The sequence below is a fragment of the Catharus ustulatus genome, chromosome 13 (genome assembly GCF_009819885.2).
Source record: "Catharus ustulatus isolate bCatUst1 chromosome 13, bCatUst1.pri.v2, whole genome shotgun sequence".
NCBI lineage: Eukaryota > Metazoa > Chordata > Aves > Passeriformes > Turdidae > Catharus > Catharus ustulatus.
In genome coordinates this window covers 16,029,421-16,045,252 of record NC_046233.1, presented here as the reverse complement: position 1 = coordinate 16,045,252, position 15,832 = coordinate 16,029,421, and the positions used below count along the sequence as shown (strand labels likewise).

Below are 15,832 nucleotides of genomic sequence, written 5' to 3'. Positions count from 1 at the left end.
TGTTTAAATGAGTTGAGAAATCTTAATCTATTTTAACAACATTTTGCAATGAAATTGTTTTTCTTAGAATGGCTTGCAGCCAAAGCTTTGATCAGCTCTACCCTAATTTGCAAACAACTGTGGTCTGTGTCTTAACCTTTTATTCCCTTAAAAAAATTCTAAATAAAACTCCTTATTTATTTCTCCAGGTCATTTCTTCAGTAAGTTAAAAATTATCCCTTAAAAATGATGGTGATATTCAAGCTCTGAATCTTTTGAGCTCTTGGGCTTATGAAAAGCCAAAATAACCAACTGTGGTTGGTTAAAAACAAAGTTGGGTTCTGGAGAGATAAGAGCCTCTTTTAAAATAGATAATGCCATCAGCAAACAACAGTTAACTGAATATACATTTTTAATTTTTGGGAAGTGATAACTCCTAGAGTCACAATGAAAAGTCAAGGATGAGCTTAACCATCAGTCTGAAGATAAAATAAACCTATTAAGACTTGAAGGTTTTTAGTCTATTTAATCTATCTCAGACTTTTGGACAAAAATTTGCTCCTTTCTATTGGAGGACTGGGAATTGTCCCAGAGCTCACTTAGCTGGTTAGCCTGTCCAGGGGTCTGATAAGGGCATGTGGTAGAAATTCATTCATTTTGTTTTTTAATTTATAATGTTTCCTATGCAAGATCAGTTCCCATCTGTCCTAGGAAAGGCAGGGATGTGGGAAATACCTGTAACCTTTGCTGAGCTCTCCTTGGGCTTGTGATACAGAGAGATTTCTCTGTTTACAAATATAAATCAAGGTGTCAGGTTTCCTGTCCAGAGATGGGGGAAGCTCCCGTGTTCTTTCATAAAGACAGCTATGGTGCAGATGGTGGAATCAAGGTGAGAAAGAGAGCCCTGCCCTTGTGTGCTGGCACTGCCCCCCTGTTTTACTGCTGAGCCTGGACCTCGTGTGTTGAGATTTAAAATGCTGCTTGCATGGGCTGGGATGCTCCCTGGCCATCCCACTGTGTTCCTGCAGGGAAAATGTCTCAATAGGGAGCCTGAAATCCACCCTGTGCTGTTTTGGTGTCTTTTTAGCAAAGTGGGTACATGTTGGAGAAAATGGGAATGAGAGAGGAGCAGGGAAGAGGCCAAACCAGAACTGAAGGAGAGACCAGGGCTGGGGTACAGAATTCACAATAATAATAGAAAATTTAGTGTGGCTTGTTCAGGTGCTTGCTTCCCTAACAGCCTGAGTGAGCCTTGAACTGTGGTTTGAGTGGTTTTAGCACATTTCTGCTTTAAAGGCGTCCCATGATGAAGAAGCTAAAGAAGCTATTGCACCTTATGAGCTGGGTTTTTTAAGTGACCGAGTAGACTTTATTTCAGTTATGTCTGAAATAGTTTTCTTTAGAACTACCCTGAATTTTTCTTTGCTTTTCATGTTTTAGAACAGCTAAATGCATACTATCTAACTTTAAAAAAAAACCAGTCTTATTTCAAAGGTTTTTTTAGACTTTCTTTTTAAATCTCTTACTAGTAGTATTGCTCTTTCCTGGGTGGTTTTTAATTTAAAGCACCAACAGTCCAGTGTACCTGGAGTTCTGTGTCTCTCTCATTTGTTGATACAAATACAGGGCTCTTCCGCCTACATTTCCCTCTGACAAATTGTAGGCAAATTTGTGCTAAACCAAAATCCTCAGGATTTCACTGTTTTCCAGACAAGTCCAGCTTAGAAGTGCTCTTCACAGGCAACGACAGGCCAAGTAGTGTTGCCCATTTTTTTAAATGTGTTCACTGCACACTTCTGCACTCAGCCATTTGGAATTGAAGTAGGTTATGCTGTGGTTTGTAGTAGCCTAAAGCTACTGAATTAGCAGTGTTTGACTTCTCTTCCAGATGCTGGTTCCAGTGTGGAAGAAATGGAATTCAACTGGGATGAGTATCTAGAAGACACAGGAGCAACTGCAGCGCCCCATGGATCTTTTAAACATGTGAGTGAGGGAGTGGGTGTGTGCTTGGCATCTGCATTGTTTCTTTGATAACACTGAGTGTTTAGGGCTTCTTTCAATGAGTTGCTGCTCTCAAATTTGGAAGACTAACTAGAATCGTGTTTTTTATAGAAAAATGCAGAGTTTAACCTTTCTATTGTTGTTTATTGTCTTCCTCTCTGTACGTAGCACAGGGTAACCCCACCTACAAGTGCTGAAATCTAAGGAGTTAAGGTCTTTTCTGCACCAGAAGATTAGCTTGATTTTTCTCAAGAGGCTCAAAATATCCACTCTCTTTCTTCTTTTGGTGATTGCTCCTGGACAACTGCTATGGAGGAGTAGCTTTAGGAAGCTGGTGGCAGAATAGTTCTTGAACAGCAGAAGTCAAATGTACTCTGAAGGCTTTAATAGCAGACCTCAAGGAAGCAAGGAGAAAATAACAGCTCTGCCAAACACCTGACTGTAGTAGTTAGAAAACTGATTAGGATAATTGTTTATCACAGGCTTACCGAATAGGATGAAGTCTTGATAAGCCCTTGTCTTTGCCCTTGGAGATCTTAAATGTTTGCTGTTAAAGTCCTGGAAAGCACTGTCCCATTGGGGGAGATGTGAATGTGAAATCTGCCTTCTTGTACAGGGTGCTCAGTGAAGGTGAGCTGCACAGAGCTGGTGTCCAAACCCACTGGTTCTCTTCCAGCAATTAAAGCACCTTCCAGACTGCCAGACTGGTGAATGTGTGTGACACATTGCTTGGAAGACACCCTGTGGTGCTCAGGGTCCAATGCCATGGCTTTCAGTATGAGGAAACTTAAATCAGCAGTAAAACAGACTGAGGTCTGTTTGTGAAGGATCACAAAGCATTTTGAGTCCAAGGGAAACGTGGAGAAATGAAAACTATTAAATAATCTGTTATATTATGTCAGTCAGTAGTGTTAGTAGTAAAGATGCACAGAAGTTACAGACTTCACAGAGGCTGTTAGAACACTGGGATGTAATTGTAAGTTTTTTGTTCAAATAAAAATTCAGGTGTCTCATTTCTGAAGGGGACTGTGCTTACTTTATTTTTCCTGGTGTACTGAGGGTGTAGCAAGAACCATCTTAGAGTGCTGGTGTCCATGCAGCTCACACTGAGGGCACAGCAGGGAACCAGAGCAGTGGCATTTTGCAGTAATACAAGGAATGGTCTGTCTCTTCTGGTGTGGTTTTCCTCACTGGATCTCTGTTAGAGGCCTGCTATCATAGCTTGGGCACTGTACAATGAATTGTAGTGCCAGCTTTACAGCAGTTGCCAACTGAATTAATATTGTAGCTGGATTTTGTTAATTAGCAGGAGACACACTTTGAAAAACTCACTGCACCTGCAGCAGCTCAGCTGTGTTGAGTCTGAGGTCTGGTGGCTGTGACCATGGTTTATAAAAATGCAATTAGGTATTTAAAAATTTATTTAATAAACCTCCACATTTTGAATTGTTATTAATCCCTAGCTGTGAGGAGCACAGTGCAGTTTTGCTGGTGAGGTGACATTGTGATGGAGAGGGGTTTGGTGAAGAGGTGTGGGCAGAGCCCTGGGGAGCTCAGGGACCCTGGACCTCTGCAAGGAGGTCATCAGTGAGTATGGAAATGTTCAGAATGGAACTAAGTGAGCTCCTTAGAATTTGTCCAGAGACAAATTGCTGTTCTCTGTAATAAGCTTGGCATAAAATTCTGAGAAGTTATTGCTGACGCTGAATTGACAGGCAGAGGGAGGAGTGTATTTATATCAGAGCCTTGCTGTTAATAGAAATGCAGGAGTGCAAGGTCACATGCTGGGGTTTCTGGTCCCTTGGAAGGTAATGTGTTGGAAAAGGTGGAGTAGAGAGCCTCACTGCCTCCCAGTGGAGAGTGCCAGGCTGTCTTTGTGACTGAGCACTGAGGCAAGGTTTGTGTGATTCCAGGATACATCAGGTGAGTGATTTTCAGTGCAGGCACCACTGGTGTGCCTGTGCTGGTCATTGTGCTCCCTCCACAAATTCATGGCCCCAGTTTCTTGACTTCAGGCATGATGTATTTTTATAATCCACTGTCAGGAGAGCTAACAAGCTTTTACTCTCAGAAAAAATGTGGAAAAATCTGAGCTGAAGAATAGTATTGGCACAAAAGCAAATGAACATATATGATAAATTAATGAATATAAATGCATTTTTAAATGGAACTGTATGGTTTTAGTTTGGTTCTTTTTAAATACTGAAGTAGTAGCTCACATTATGGCTTTTGGGTGAGAAATACCTAACACCTGTTGTAGGAGAATGCATGGTCAGGTTAAGAAAATGTAATCCATGATTGCACAGCCTGTGTTAGCAAAGCTCTGGACTTGCTGATGGAAGAAGTGACTTTCCATATTTGTATGCTTACATTAATTCTGAAAGTTTTGCCTTGCTATGAGTAAGACACATTGGAAAATGTAAACTACTTCTCAAATTAAGTGTGTTTTAAAAATTAAACAATATCAAAATCAAAGTGACTCTTTGGCATAACATGTAGCAGGAAAAAGAACTTCCCAAAAACCTGGAGCTGTAATGAATGCAGTGTTGTTATCCCCCCAAGTCTAAATGTGCTTCCTCTAGAACTGAATGCTCTTTTTAAATTCCTTTCTGCCCTTTACAACACATATAAATCATGAAAAACAAACTGGTGCTCAGCATCATCTGAACGTATTTATTTGCTCTGTGTGTGTTCTTGCATGTTCTTAATCCTTTTTGTCTGTCCCTTATCATCATCATCTCCCCCTGAACTGAGTCCATCCCTGGGTCTGGCTTGTGCTGTGGCACAAACTGGGGGACAGCACCTGATGGGAGGCTGGGGATTCACAGCTCATCTGCCCCCTCTGACCCCCTGCTCCAGAGGAGATGCTCTGGATGCTCTGCAGGGTGCCCTGCTGACCAGGCTGACCCTGAGCCCCCAAAGTTTGTTGTGCTCCCCCAGGCTAGTGGTGCTGCCGGAGGGGGTGTGGGCAGCGGCTCCTGCTGCTCCTGGGACAGGGCTGGAGAGCCAGGAAAAGGCTCCTGGGTGCAGGGACCCGGCTCCTGCTGCTCCTGGCGAGCCAGGGAAAGGCACCTGGATGTAGGAACCCTGCTCCTGCTGCTCCTGGTTGGGCTGGAGAGCCAGGGAAAGGCACCTGAGTGCAGGGAACACTGCTCCTGCTGCTCCTGGTTGGGCTGAAACCTCTCCCTGCTGAGAGGCTCTGTTGAAAGATGGGGTATAGGGAGCAGCACAGATTTCCCAATTCTTCAAATGCTGTGTTGAGCTCGAGGCTTTTCTCTCAGGAATCAGAACATGAAGTTGTTGGGGATATTTCTGCAGCAAGACAGCTGTCTTTTTAAAGAGACACCCTCTATAATACCACTTCAGAATGCCTGCAGGTATTGGGTCCTGCTGATTAGGTTTTTAAGAAGAGATTTCTCTAAGTGAAGGGTATTAACCTGAAGGATATGAACAGTTAACACAGGCATATGCTTTCTTTTCTGGTGTAGTTCTCTTAGTTTTATTTTTAACAAACCAGTATGTGCTGGCTGATGAGACTATAATAGCTATGGCAGTTACTGAACTGTCAGCACAGAACTGGGAATAAATACCCCAGAAAATATCTGCTCCATCTGCATCATACTGAAAGCCTTTCTTGCCGTTTGTTCAAAGAGAAAATGGAACTTGGGACCTCTTAAAAAAGAAAGAAAACACGAGTTTACAGTCAATTGAGAATGGGGAATTGACATGTCAGAGTTTTAATTAGGACTGATGTCCTGGAATTAAGCATAGATCAGAACATTCTATAGAGAGAGCAGAACAGGGTCCATCTGCTCTTTTCGGATTGTTAGGGATTTGAGTTAGGAGAAGTTAGGGATATGAGAAACTAAGGTATTGCCTTCTCTTTTAAGTCTCCCATGTCAGTGACTCAGTCCTATGCAGTCACACAGCACACCACATACAAACAGAGCACTCCAGTGTTTGGTGCTTTTTTCCTTGTCAAAGCATGAAGAATACAGACTGATTATGTTCCATGCAATTTATGTAACAGTGCTGCATATAGAATTATTTAGGTTCTTGCATAGAGATATTAAAAATCCTTGTTTTGCACTTTGTGCAGTTTGTGACTTCTTAGCTGAGCAAGGTGGAGGAGACAGATACTGTTACCTGAGGCATGTGTATATACTTTAAATGGGCTTTTTGTCCAAAGACCTTGAATGACACAATTTAACAGAACAAGTCCAAGTTGTAGTGCTGAATTTGGCCTTTAGTTTTGCTCAGGTTGACAGCTCAGCTGTGAGTGGGAAATCCTTTCAGTGGTGGGGGAAGGCATTGTCCAGGGCAGAAAAATGTATGGCACAGTACTGCTTTAAACGTGAAATGATACTCTGGAATGCAAAGAAGATTTCATTAATGATGATTCTGTGTGCATTCCAGTTTGTGTCCTATGATGTGATGTAGCTGTTTCTCTGAAGAGACTGGGGGGCATTTGGCTTGAGTTTTTTTGCTAATGAACTTACCTGAATCATTCCCTCTGTTATTCAGCAAAGCTTCTGAGAGGCGCTCAGCTGTGATGCTCTTCTTCCTCTTCAGGTGGATACCAGTTTGCAGAATGGCTTTGCCCCTGGCATGAAGCTGGAAGTGGCTGTCAAGTCTGACCAGAACACCTACTGGGTTGCCACCATCATCACCACGTGCGGGCAGCTGCTGCTGCTGCGCTACGACGGCTACGGCGAGGACCGCAAGGCTGACTTCTGGTGTGACATCCTGACTGCTGACCTGCACCCCATCGGCTGGTGTCAGCAGAACAACAGGATTCTCAAAGTGCCTGAAGGTACCAGTGCTGTGTGCACAAGCAGGGGAGCGCACCAGGGGCTGCTGTTTTCCTGTGCGAGCCGGGCAGGCAGCCTGTGGAGCTGGTGGTGTGCAGGTGCTGCTGCTGCTGTGGGGACAAGCTGAGGTTATCTGCTGTGTTTTCCTGAAATCCCATGACAGAGATTTGTGGTTACCTTAATCATCACCACCAAAATCTACTGCTTTGACATTTCCTTTAAGTGTTTTTTTTATTTTGTTTCTTTAAGTTGTCACCGGTGTGTGGCAGATCCTCTTGAATTAGGCAGCACAAGGTTGTGGTAACATCTTGTCTGAATAATCATTATCTGGCAGTAAAAATCAGAGTCTTTCTCTTTGACTCTTTGCTTAGGTATCAAGGACAGGATACCTGACCAGGAGGAGTTCCTTCAGCGGGTGCTGAAGGGGGCCTGCAGTGCTCCTGCGAACCTGCTGGAGGGGGTAAGTGCTGCAGGGGCTGCATGCTGGCTTTTGTCTTGGCTTTGCCCTTCATCATTAAGGGTACCCTATTTGGATTGAATTTGAATTCCCTTTTTAAGTTTAGGGAGCATTGTAATATGCTGTTGACCCTAGAGTTCCACTCTCTAGTGTTTCTTATTTACAGTATTTAATTTTTATAGTGTTGTCTGAAACATATCTTTTGCTGCAGGTTTGGGTTGTTCATTAATACTGGCAAAAGAAAGATCTTTTTCAATTCCCTAAGGTTTCAGTCTCCCTATTCTGTTCCTCCTCCATACAACTCTAAGAAAATAATGCTTTATTTATCTGACTTTCATGTTGTCTCCTTTCTCAATTGACTCCTTTCACTTTGCATTGTTCTGTTTTGGTATTTTTTACTAATGGTCACGTTACTGTTTCATTTAAACATTGCATCTTTGCTAGTGAAGAACCAAATTTTTATCCCCTGCTCTGCACTTAAAACAATATCTGCACCTTGTGTCAGTGTCTGGTTGTAAAATACAGAACATAATGGTTTTTGGAAAATGCCTTTGTCACTTTCATTACAGCTAACAGTTCTGTCTGAATGTTTCTGTCTAGTCATCTTTGTATGCTGGATGACTCAGTTTTAGAGGGAGGTTATACATGTTTCCTTCAAACTTGGAATATATAAATGATAATGTCTCTGGAAATGATAATGAGGACTGAAGTGAAATGTGTGACTGTGTCTACAGGCAGTGCAGAAGCTCTGACACAAACACCAGTGATTCTGAACATTGTCACTTGTCTTGTGTTAGGAAGGGACATGGATTTCTGTGCTTCTGTGTTCATACTTTATTTATGCAGACAGAATGTGTGTAAAGAGGTGGAAGTATGACATTTGTTTTGTTCTGTTGTACAGAATAATTTCTGTTATAGATGACGAATGTGATGGTGGCTCTCACAATTAAAGGATGAATATTGTGTGTATGTTAAGACAAGTTTTGTGGATATATAATTGTGTTATTGTAATATATCCTCCCATAGTCCTCTTTCCCTTCCCCCTTGTATTGCTGTCAGGAGATGGGTTGGGGGCATTTGGGGAGGGTTGTTACTACACCTGACCTCCAGTCAAGATGTGAGGAAGTAATATCCACCAATGGACAGCAAAGAAGGGGTTAACCAGCAAGACTTTGGGAGGGCCCAGGGGCATAAAAGGCAGAGCATCCATTCTGTAGTGAGCACAGATGAGATGGCAGTTTAGTCTTGTGCTCCTACCGCTGATTTTTCTCGTTGTTTTTTTGCTAAGGTTTAATAAACCTTGGAAATTTAAAACAATAAACATAATTTCTCACAATTTGTATTTCTTCTTGTAGCTTCACAGAGGGAAAAATCCACTGGATCTTATTGCACCAGGCTCCCGACTGGAGCTGCAGAACATGCGGGACTCCCTGGAAGCCTGGGTAGTCACCGTGGTGGAAAATGTTGGTGGGAGACTTAAGCTGAGATATGAAGGCCTGGAGGATTTGGACGAATTTGACCAGTGGCTCTTCTATTTGGACCCTTTCCTTCACCAAGTGGGTTGGGCAGCTCAGCATGGATACAGCCTGCAGCCACCTTTAGGTACTTGAAAACACAGGTCTTGTATGTGGTGATCACAGCAGAGGCTGCTGCTTCTGTGCTCTGAATTGCTCTGGTGCACAAAATCCCTGTGATCTGACAAGTCCTGTACCTAATAAAATGTAGGTGAGGGTACAATTAGTCCTCCAAGATTTTTCATTCACTTGTTCTAAAACTACTAAATGCTTTTGCCTGTCTAAACTTTCCTCCTGTTTGTGCAAAGAAGTGAGGAAGGGAATGCCTTCACAATTTGGTTATTTTTGGTAGGTTGTTTTCCTGGGGTGGAAGAAATCTTACGGTTTTGGAGTACTGTTCAGCAGAAACTTTTGCAGTTGAGACCCTCAAATCTGCTGGACTGATTTAGATACTGTTTAAAAATAGGAAAATGTCCCTTAAAAGAAGGAGTAAGTGTGTGGAAGTGGAGGCAGAGGCTGGGGCAGGTGGACACAGCTTTCAGGCATGTCCATGTCAGGGCAGCCATCAGAGGAGGGGGACAAAAAGTGGCAGAAACACAAAGGGATGGCTTATGAGCTTGCTAGAGATGTAACGTGCTTCCTGATGAGGGGAAGCCTTGGGATAAAGAATTTGGCAGTTTAGAGAGGCACAAATCAAACTTTATTGCTATGTCTTCTGAGGGAAAAGAGGAAGAAAAATGACTACTCACTCTTTCCCTCTTTTTCCTCAAGCCATTAGGTCCTTGAGGAGTGAAGCAGATTGGCAAGAGATCCTGAAGAAGGTGAAAGAGGAGGAGGAGGAGTCATCTGTTCCTACAGATCTTTTTAAGGTAGTTTGATGCTGTGTTTGATACCATGGAAATGCTATATTCCTGAGAAGTGATTCAGGGAGGTCAGTCACCCAAAATTCTTTCCATGTTTTGTTTTGTTGGTTTTTAAAATTTATTTCCTTTCTCTCCCTGGTTTAAAAGTGTAATTACAAGGAAAAAAATAATGATACTGGTATAAATTCTTGGTCAGTTAGACAATGCACCCATCACAGTTATGCAAGTCATTAGCTGTCATGGTTCACATGTTTTAGTCCTTCAGGTTCTTAGTTCATTTTTCTCAACTTTGTTTGGACCCAGAAATAGAAGTAGAGGTGCTGTTACTCTTGGATTTGTTGGGTCATGTACAGAGCAGGGTATAGATAATTCTGGAGCAGGAGCCCTGTTCTGCAGGTTTCTGTTAGACTGAAATGGAGGCATGTATAGTTCTCATTTGGAGGAGAGTTAGCGTGAGGAGTGCTAAAGGTTACAGGGAAAACCTCAAAGCATTTCTATTGCCCTACAAGACCACTCTGTATTATCAAATCTTGCTTCTGTGTGGAGAGTGTCAGAGGAAGAAGTCACAGGGACTCAATTTCCTAAAACTCATCAAAAACTCCCAGTCTCAGTTGGCCTTTCCCTTTAGAGAAGTTGCTGGTACTGGGACATGTTGATTTCTTGGAATGAACTGATAAAAACTCCCTAAAAACTCATCCTCTTCAGTTGATTTATGTGAGGTGCATCTCTTTTTGGATGGAGGAGGGCAGGGAATTACAGCAACACACATCATTTTCCAGGATAAACCTGTGATTGGAGTGCACTCATTCTCTGAAGGCATGAAGCTGGAAGCTGTGGACCCAATGGCTCCGTTTGTTATCTCTCCTGCAACAGTTGTCAAGGTACCAGGGTTCTTCAACCAGCCCTGCTAAGATTCAGTTCTACTGCTACTTCTGCTCCTAAATGCTCAGGGAATTCTGGTTATCTTAAAATCTTGTGCTGGTTTTCAAATAAAGTGTTTTGTATGTCTCCCCCAGGGGACAGGCTGCCTGATAAAACAGCTGCTGATGGTGAAGCCATTGGATTTCAGTGGAGGGGAAAAGTTTCATAAAGATACAAGCTCAAAAGATCAAATTGTGAAAATTGTCTGATTTTTTTAAATTGGGTGTAATCCCTCATAATCTGAGTATCCATCTGAAGATGGTTTTTTGGGGTTCTGATTTTGTGAAGGTTATGTTGTTACTGTGTACACATGACATTTAGATGGCCTGATTTCCAAACAAGGGATTTCAAAGTTGAAATGAAAACTCTCTAACATGATCAGATCTACTTTCCTTGCTATTTGCTTGTCCTGCCTCTATTTATTTCAGGAGTGTAGTGGGTTTGTTTGTGACAGTCCATCCCGGGACACAGTTTGTTATAGAATAGTAGGAAGACTACAAATGCTAATTTCTGTGCATTTTTCATGAGAAAATTCCCTGAAGCACTCGATCACCTTGTCTTTTAAGTGCTCAGACATTAAATTTTATTATTTATATTTAAGTTTCTGGACAATGCAGATGAGTTTATGAATCCCAAAGATTGTTTTAACTTTGTTTTTTTGTAACCCTCACGGTATTTCCTCAAGGGTTTCCATCAGTCAATGTTACTGTTTAATAAAATTATCAGAATCCACATCTCACAAGAGCCCGTGGTTCTCTTTTGGCTGACTGCAGGTGTACAATGACAAATATTTCCTGATGGAGATGGATGATCTGAGAGCCGAGCGCGTGCCCAGCCAGCGCTACGTTTGTCACGTCAGCAGCGCCGGCATCTTCCCGGTGCAGTGGAGCCTGAAGAACGGGCTGCACCTCAGCCCGCCCCCAGGTGTGTCTGCAGCTCCTCCTCAGCTCCTGCTGCCCACCTCTGCTCACACAGCTCCTGCCCTAAACTGTGGCACAGCAAACATCCACTTCTGAAAATCAGGAGGTTTCAGTGTGGGGAGCTGAAGTTTCCCAGTGTGGATTTGGGAGGATGGGGGAGGCTGAGGATCCTGGTCATGATAACAACCTGAACACTGGAATGAATGCAGTGAGAGTTGCTGGCCTGCAAGAAATGTTGATTTCAGACTTAATTAGCGTGGTAGCAGAAGCCTGTAGTCTTTGCATTGGATTTTTGCTTCTGATCAGAATGGATCATTGTTATCAAACATTTTATAATATTCTTAGGCTATCTTATCACTCAGAAGTTAATGAACTTTTTTTTTTTTTTTTTTTACCGATGGCCTATCAGGCACTGTTGCAGATTGTTGAAACATTGCTTCAGGATACAAGGGAATAGGGTAGTGTTCCTGCACTGCTGAAATATTTATTCATTTTCTCAAACTGAAATGTCAATGGTACTCTGAAACCTGGGCCTCTGCTCTCTTATTTTCCACCTCACAATTCAGACTGTTTTGTTTTAGCTGCTCCTTTCATCAGAGGAGTAGAGACCATAGGATGTTTGTCTCCTGCCATTCCTTGGATAAGGTGTGAAAAGTGGCTCTGCCTGACCAACATTTCCTAGAATTTTGCATGTGAAAAGTGAAATCTCACTTTATAGGCATGTGGCTGGAGCTGACAAAGATTTTAAGTTTCTGTTCTCGTCTTCCTGGACACTCTGAATTGTGTGAGATCTCAAGAGCCCTACTAGCACTGGTGAAACTGAGAAAAATGAATAATTAAGTCCTTCTGTGGTTCAGCTCCTTCTGAGGAGAAGAGTCACAGAATGATTAAGGTTGGACTGATGAGGTCACTCCTGAAACCCCGGCTTCAGTTTTGGGCCTCTCACTGCAGGACAGACATTGAAGGACTGGGGCAGGTCCAGGGAAGGGAATGGAGCTGGGGAAGGGTCTGGAGCCCAGTCCTGGGAGGAGCAGCTGAGAGAGCAGGGGGTGCCTAGAGAAAAGGAGGCTCAGGAGGAAACTTTGGCTCTCTACAATTTCAGATTGTCATGCTAATACTATGCTCTTACACGGGGTTTAGATTTTTGTTTGATTTTTGTTCTTAAATTGTTGTCACCTGTGTCCCTTTAAGGGGAGTGGAATAAGTGCAGCACCTGTGTCCTTGCTAATTTACTGCCAGCCTCAAACTGACATAGCAGCACACTTTTTTGCCCCATTCCCTTCAGTTATTTGCTTTTTGTTAGATCACAGGGAAGCCAAGTATTTCCCCCAAGAAGAACAAAATTTTTCTTGGAAGGATTCTCTGTCTCCTGATGGACTCCTTGTTAAGACACTTCCCTTCAAACGTGTGCAGATCTACAGCTGCTATCAGACTTGATGGGGCTCTTGGCACATCTTACTGCTCTCTTTAATGACTAAGTATTTAATATGTCTTTGAGAGACTAGTATGTTGATACTGTGCACATTTTGAGTGCTCTGTTTTAAAAAAATAATTTCAGAGCTGACGCAACAGCAGTTGCAGAAATTTTTCCTGAGTTTCATCTGCACTCTGTGAAAAGGGTGAAACTGCTTTCCCAGGTTTCAGTTGCTGCCCTTGTGTGCTTGGCAGATTCATGATTCAGGTTGGAGTGGTCTGACCTCCCGTGGCTCCCTGAAGCCCTAAGTCAGCTCTCAAACCTGAGTGACCCAAACAGATCTCAGTGCTCTTTGTCAGGTGGGTTTGAATGAGTCTCAGCTGTTTAACCCTTGGCTCTTTGCTGTCCTAGGTTACCCTGGGCAGGACTTTGACTGGGCTGACTACCTCAAGCAGTGCGGTGCTGAGGCAGCTCCCCAGAGCTGCTTCCCTTCGGTAAGGCTCTCCTGCAGGAATATCTCTGCTGCCTCAGTGACACTCCTGATTCCAGGGACAGGAACCCTTTGTGTGTTTCTTACTTTAATTGCCTTTCCAAGTAGAATAGAATATTTCTTCTGGAAGGGGCCTGCAGTGATCAGTCATCCTGTCCAATGCCTGACCTTCTTGAGAGCTAACCAAAAATTGAAGTGTGCTGTTCAGGGTGTTGTCCAAATACTGACAGGGATGGAGCTTTGAGCACCTCTCTGGGAAGCCTATTGCGGTGTTTGACCACCCTCTCAGTAAAGAAGTGCTGCCCAGTGTCAAGTCTGAACCATTCCCACACATCCTGTCACTGGAGATCAGCACCTCCCTCTCCACCTCTGAGGGGAACAATGAGGTCACTCCTCATCCTCCAAATTGGGCAAACCCAGAGTCCTGAGCTGTTCCTCACAGGACATTCCTTCCAGCCCTTTCACCAGCTTTGTTGCCCTCCTCTGGACACATTTGAATACCTTAACACCTTACCTGTGCTACCTCAGGAAGCAGAAGAGATAAGAGAGTATAAATGAGGGTGAACTCAAGTGGCTGCATGCCAGCTTCTGAGATAGGGAAGCAGTGGACCAAATGTTTCAGTTGTGATAAAGCAGACTGAAAATAAATGTTTGTTTTGTGAAATTGAGATGTGTAAGAGTCCATGGAAGAGACATAGAGCAGCATCAATCATTGGCACTCCTGTAACTGTGGAAACAGGGCCTTTTAATAGACCTTGTTTTCATTTACTCAGGGTACTCTTTCAATCTTCCATCCTTTCAGCTTGAAAAATTAATTCCATTGTATTAATCAATACAAAGTCATCTTAAATTAGTACCAAATAATCATTTTACATTAACTAGTGCCTGAAGGACGTGCAAGATTTTGGGCTTTTGTTGGTTCAGTGACTGTAGTGCTGTCCCCCAAAGCACAATACCTTGTCAAGCAGAAAAGGGCTACTATTAACACTTGCTTTCCAGTTCCATTTACCATACTTGGGATATTGCAGTGCTTAGGGGGAGAAATTAGAATGAATAATTACCAGCTTTTGAAGAGAGTGTTGCTGGCTATGAATTCTTGTTGCCCTTGTTCTGTCTTGTAAACTGTGGCATCTTAGAACAGGTCACTGAATTTATTATCCCTTTTCTCAGAAGAGTTGATCACTGTAGGCTAGTTCCAGAATTCATAATGTATTGATCCTGTAATTACATTGCAGAGTGGCTCTGGGAAGTAGAGTCCTCTCTATGGCTGATACTTCTTATCTTTAATTCAGGAGCTCCAGAGCTGGATAAATACCTATTCTTACGTTTCAGGGATTTTTTTTTATATATAAATGCAAACTATATTGGTGAATAAAGTAAGACCCTACTTATCCAAAAAATGTAGAATGAAAAGAAAGCTTCCTATTCTGCCTGCCAGAACTCAGATGAGGCAGGAATGTTATTTGCATACATAAAGTGGATTTCCAAGTTAACATGATAGAATAGAGAACCTGGTCAGACTATTTGTCAGACTTATCACTCAGGTGGCAAGCAGCAGAGAATTTCTGATTGCTGGGAGTGCACTCAATCCTTTCAGTGAGCCTCAGCATCCTTATTTGAGGACAAATATTCTTTGCTAAGTCTGTAGACCCTTTTTTAACTTAAATTCATTGTAGTTCCTAATATATCTTATCTGTATTCAGCGTGCTAATTATCTGAAATCTGCTCTGTATTTGAGTATCTTCCTGTGTTATTCAGGCACTGAGGGTTTTATGTGTTGCTCCTGTTCATGGATATTCCTATCCTGTCCTGGATACACAGCTGCTGTCTTACTGAAGTATTCTGGCTTTTTCCTAGTTAACTTCTGACCATGGATTTAAAGAGAACATGAAACTCGAGGCTGTGAACCCAGTTGATCCTGAAGAAGTTTGTGTTGCTACAGTCACCAAGATAAAAGATTCGTACCTCTGGCTTCAGCTGGAGGGTAAGCTGGCTTGGGGGAGGAGAGAAGCGCTTGCCCATCACTACACTTGCTTGTAGTGCCATCCCCAAACCTGAGGAATATTTGGAGGAAGCTCGCTGTGTGCAGAATATGGGCAACAAGGCACAGTTTCCTCAATGAAATCACAATCAAAACCCACTTGCATTGTCTGTTTCCAGTTTGCCTTGGCTGGCACTGCTTATTTAAACCAAAAATGGCATTTGTGCATTGCAGTGTCAGTGCTGAGCAGAGCCTTGTGGAAAGCAGGGACCTTGTGACAGTTTCACAGATGAGTGCCTTGCATTCAGAGCAAGCTTTGGCCAGACCTGGGAAGGAAAGTTTCTTCATTAAGATAGAGTAAGCCTGTGTCAGCTGTTCTCCATTATAATCCCATTTCTTGATTGGAAGTACATCAGCATGCACTTACTATGCACTGTGCATCTCTGCTAAACTGTGGAAGGAAAATTCCCATCTCCAGCCT

The 15,832-nt window shown here is 42.8% G+C and overlaps 1 protein-coding gene across 3 annotated transcripts in view; it reads left to right on the top strand.

Annotated features, from left to right (window-relative positions):
- Positions 1 to 15,832, top strand: part of SFMBT1 (Scm like with four mbt domains 1) — a 75,739-nt gene that overhangs the window by 49,390 nt on the left and 10,517 nt on the right. For all 3 annotated transcript variants that reach the window (XM_033071568.1, XM_033071569.1, XM_033071567.1), the window contains exons 3-11: positions 1,868 to 1,962; positions 6,553 to 6,793; positions 7,163 to 7,251; positions 8,604 to 8,850; positions 9,534 to 9,631; positions 10,405 to 10,506; positions 11,320 to 11,470; positions 13,292 to 13,374; positions 15,228 to 15,354. In XM_033071568.1, coding sequence (XP_032927459.1) covers positions 1,868 to 1,962; positions 6,553 to 6,793; positions 7,163 to 7,251; positions 8,604 to 8,850; positions 9,534 to 9,631; positions 10,405 to 10,506; positions 11,320 to 11,470; positions 13,292 to 13,374; positions 15,228 to 15,354 — 1,233 coding nt within the window. The remainder of the gene's footprint in view (positions 1 to 1,867; positions 1,963 to 6,552; positions 6,794 to 7,162; positions 7,252 to 8,603; positions 8,851 to 9,533; positions 9,632 to 10,404; positions 10,507 to 11,319; positions 11,471 to 13,291; positions 13,375 to 15,227; positions 15,355 to 15,832) is intronic.